Source organism: Gossypium hirsutum, chromosome D13 (genome assembly GCF_007990345.1).
Source record: "Gossypium hirsutum isolate 1008001.06 chromosome D13, Gossypium_hirsutum_v2.1, whole genome shotgun sequence".
NCBI classification, from domain to species: Eukaryota; Viridiplantae; Streptophyta; class Magnoliopsida; order Malvales; family Malvaceae; genus Gossypium; species Gossypium hirsutum.
The window spans coordinates 2,828,381-2,832,994 of NC_053449.1; the positions used below are offsets into that span (position 1 = coordinate 2,828,381).

At 32.7% G+C, this 4,614-nt stretch overlaps 1 protein-coding gene across 2 annotated transcripts; it reads left to right on the plus strand.

Moving 5' to 3' along the window:
- The first annotated feature begins 1,486 nt into the window (after nt 1-1,486).
- Nucleotides 1,487-3,949, plus strand: LOC107918658 (probable histone H2A variant 2). Of its 2 annotated transcripts, none has more exons than XM_016848241.2 (2): nt 1,487-1,903; nt 3,477-3,949. In XM_016848241.2, the coding sequence occupies exons 1-2, from the start codon at nt 1,502-1,504 to the stop codon at nt 3,771-3,773; spliced, it is 699 nt and encodes a 232-aa protein (XP_016703730.2). In that variant the 5' UTR covers nt 1,487-1,501; the 3' UTR covers nt 3,774-3,949. The 2 variants fall into 2 exon arrangements, with proteins under 2 accessions (XP_016703730.2, XP_016703731.2); XM_016848242.2 differs by lacking the exon at nt 1,487-1,903 and adding an exon at nt 1,921-2,983.
- Nucleotides 3,950-4,614: the final 665 nt, after the last annotated feature.

A 4,614-nucleotide genomic window follows, 5' to 3' on the forward strand; every position in this document is an offset into this window, starting at 1 on the left:
TGATGCCCCACAACTCAGTCTCAATAACAAAACAAAATCCCAAATACAAATTATAACTTAGGATCTATTTTTCATTTCGGTCCCGCAAAACTCCCCCAACTTATTGAGAAAGCCCAAATAGAACAAATTAAAGATATGATGACCATTTTGTAATCAATCCATTCCTTAGATTATCATTATCCTTTTTCACTCTTTCCTCCAAGGGCTACAACAATGGAAGGACCTTTTTTCCCGACTTCTTTGACTCTAAAATCATTTTTTTTCACCTTTTAGCCGCTACCAAAATCTCAATAACCAACCAAGTGAGCCTTGACTTTAAACAAATTAATAATTTTTTTATTTAGTCCTTTAAAATAGTAAAATAGTAAAATTATATTTTAACACTCGTAAAACATACAATTTAACTATATCTTCGTATCAAATATACATGTGGGTCTAGTGTGAAAAGCAAGTTGGGAAGATGGAATAAATAATGTTGTGGCAAAAGGGAATGGGTCCAAGCCCAAAAATGACAAGGTTTTTTAACCTCATATAATTGCACCTTTCAACTTTTTAATTTCACTCATAGGAAACCCTTTTCTCTGTTCTTATGAACTTTATTCTTTAAATCACAAGCATCCATTTCTTTAATCTTGCAAGTTGAAAACTTAATCATGAATGGTGAGACTTATAATTGAATTTTGCAATGGACTTTTACCACTTACCAAGATTCCCTATATCTTCCTAATCATTGCCCATACTTGGGTTCATGAATTTTCTACTGATTTTTTTCTTCTTCTTGAGACATGGAAGAAGACTTTGTTAAGACTAACATAGAAATGTGGGGTTAGGGTTTGTAAGTGAGTAGGTAAAACAAAAGCATGTGTGGTTGGAGCTGAGGCATACAGTTCCCAAATTGTTGAAGGTGACACAACAGTTGGGACAACCCAGAAATATTATGTTACCAGCCTACCAGTTTGGTAGAAACCATGATAACATATTTGAACCCATAGATCAAATCATTTATACTTTGTACTTTAGCAGAATAAGTTTTGTGAGTTCCATTAATACAAAAAAAGAACAGATTGACAGGACAGAGAAGATATATGTTCCATTTGGACATTATCTTAGATCAATGTACCAAATTGAAATAGATGAGATAGAACCCAAGCAATGCAACTGGATCCATGGACCAGATAATGGGCTAAATCCTAAACCATTGATAGAGCCACTCTTCTGTTCTATTCTAAAGGGATTTCCTTGAAGAAAAGTTGAAATATCCTGCTGACGATGGACCAAAGATAAGACCGGAATTCCTTTTTTATCTCCTTTCTGTTTTCTTTTATATAGAATTTAATTTATTAATAATTTTAGGATAAATATGAAAATTACAAATAAATTTTGGTTAAATTTACAATTTTTGTGTTTTTATATACATCAAATTTTAATTTATTTTAATCTAATCTAATTTTTACGTATCACTAATACTATTATTTATGTAACGCTCTTTTCTATTTACACCATGTTTGGTTGGGTCTATTGGCATAGCTATTACACCCCTAATCGTGGGCCCCACTCAATACGTTGTTTGGTTGAGTGTATTGGCCTAATACGGGTCTATTACATTACGGATGTAATCCCAAAATCACCGATTTCTAATCCCTTCCTTGCGCTCAGATTAGGTGCTGATTCAGTTTTGCTCCCTGTTTTACCCTCCGATTCACGCTTCTGTCTTACCCAAAATCCACTGTCTTCTGTTTCTTCCTTCTACCTTTCTTCTCCACTCTCCTCGACGTCTTCTCCTTCTCTTTTTACCTCTCTTTGGTGTCACAACTGGACTTCGAACACCGATCAGAAAGCATCCTCCATCTCACGTTTTTCGTTCCTCTCCATCAGTGAAATTGTGTTCTGTCCATTGGAACCAGTAAGGAATATACTAGAACAATTCCTTCTCTTTTTTTGTGCCTTGCACCTGACAATACTGGGTTCCAGCACCCATGAGTGCACCTTTGCACTTTTGACAATACTGGAACAATTACGTTTTACGCTCTTTGTTGGTTACCTTATGTATTCTATGAACAATTATGGTCTAGATTTCTACCTTATTAATTACTATTTCCAATAGTAGGGCAAAGAAAGGGGGGAATGATGGGGTGTAGGGTTCTATGTTACTTGGACTGGACATAAGTGTTGGATACAGAAATGTGTGCAGCACAGCAATCTTTTTAAGCTTTCCTTGTATTTGAAGGATCATACTCCTATACCGATGTCTGATATGGATGTCGACATAGGTACTTTGAAAAAAATGAAGAGCCAGAGCAACACAATTAGAGTTTGGACAATATGCTCCTGTTGATTACTCTGGTTCAGGCTTTTACATCTAGTGGATTAGTTTTATAGCATCTTAGATTTGAATGTAATTTCCTTATGCCAAGGAGCTGTTGAAATTTAAAGTGAAGGAGGATCTGGTCTGTGAGAAATGATTAGATAGTAACCTTGCTCCCTGTCAAATGCCAACATTTCAGGATATGCTCATTTGATAAAGCATTGACACTTCAGCAGTATTTATCTCTTACAATTGTTTTGATTATTAAATATCGGTTCAATTTCTCTGTTTTGGTTAATCTAATTTAATTGAAATTTATCTGCATATGACTTGCTTGCAATTTTCCTGCTACAGCTACTTGCCATGTCATTAGTAGACATTGACATTTTGTTATCTAAAGTCTTTACCAATTTGGAAGATAATTGAGTTGCTGAATAAAGCGATGTGGATGTCTATTAAGGTCTTGTTGATTGTGATAAATGCTATGCGTGTTGCTTTTATATACAAAGCAGGTCTTTTAGTTTCATCTAAAAAGATGGCTCATAGTATTGTCAATTATAAACCAATTTTTTTCTGGTCCGATAAAGTCTACACCCAACAACATTTGCCATCATGTGTTAGAGATAGAGAGAAAGGAAAAAGGGAGGGGGCAGGCTTCATTAATTTATGAATCGAAAGGTATGCATGAGTTGGTCTATTCCTATATGCTGTCAACATACTGCACCTCCTCAATCTTGGTTCTGCATCTTCTTAGGCTCATTATGGCCACCATAGGAATAGCCTACTACCCTGAACTTTTGCCATTTGGTAGGTTTTGGTGGATATGATGGTTGAGTTGGTTATATTCTTCAGCCAGTTGGGATAGGTTTCCTCAGTTACAAGCTTATCAATGGTTCTTGTGTTATCTGGAACTTGACTTGGTTATTGCCAATAGGTTTCTGGAATCTTGAAATCAGCTTCCTTTTCCGTGTTTGAATTAAGAGTGTATGTGTATTCACTGCATCCTAAATTGTTTTGCAGTTTGCATGCTATCACGGCATATTAGCATCATCTTCTGTAGGATACATGATAGACTGAACATTTTATTATAGTTTGTATACAAGTAGAATGCCAGTTGGTTCTTCTAAATCATAATCAGTTACTTTTCTTATTTTTGTATGTTCTCCTATAGTTCCCGGTGGGTCGTGTCCATCAACTGCTGAAAACAAGGGTCAGTGCAAACGGAAGGGTCGGAGCAACAGCTGCTGTATACACAGCTGCAATTCTCGAGTACTTGACTGCAGAAGTGCTAGAACTGGCAGGTAACGCGAGCAAGGATCTGAAGGTTAAGCGAATCACACCAAGACATTTGCAACTAGCTATCCGGGGTGATGAAGAACTTGACACCTTGATTAAAGGAACTATAGCAGGCGGCGGTGTTATCCCGCACATTCACAAATCACTTATCAACAAATCTTTGAAGGAGTAGTTCATGTAAGTTATCTGTCTGTTTTAATCTGTACCCATAAACGTCAGTAAAATGTTTCAAGTCCTTGCTTGTTTCAGTAGATAATCATGGAGATTCAGGATTTAAATTATAAAGATGGATTCAAACAGCTGATATTTTGAATTACAAACTGCTCCCTGATATGCTTTTTCTTCTAATACCCTGTGTTAATAATATATTTTAATATCTAATAGTAAGTTTTATTTGCATGAACTTAAATTATACTGTAATTTGCTTGTATATTTACAAATTAAATATCCAAGAGGTATACAAACTACATAAAAGTAATGTCCATCCTATTCCTTATTGTAACACCTATCAACAGTTTTTTTTTATATATCAATGATGAATTTCCACTTTTGGTATATTTAAGATTTAATCTTTAAACTTTAATTTTTATATAATTTGGTATTTCAACTTTGATAATATCATTCGTTAATTTAAATATTTTATTTTGATTAAAACGATATCATGATTAAATTATCAAGAATTTTATGAAATTATATATCATTATTAAATTATATTTAATATTAATTATTCTAAAAGAAAATTTATTATCAAGAATTTTATGAAATTATATATTATTAAATTATATTTAATAATAATTATTTTAAATTATACAAATTCATATAAGAAAATTTATTAGTAATAATTATTTTAAATTTTATTAAATCATATATTTTAATTAAAATATATTTAATAATAATTATTCAAATTATATTTTATAGTATCATATATTATGATTTTAGTAAATTCATATAAGAATATTGATTATTAAAAATTTTATTAAATCATATATTTTAATTAAATTTTATTTAATAAT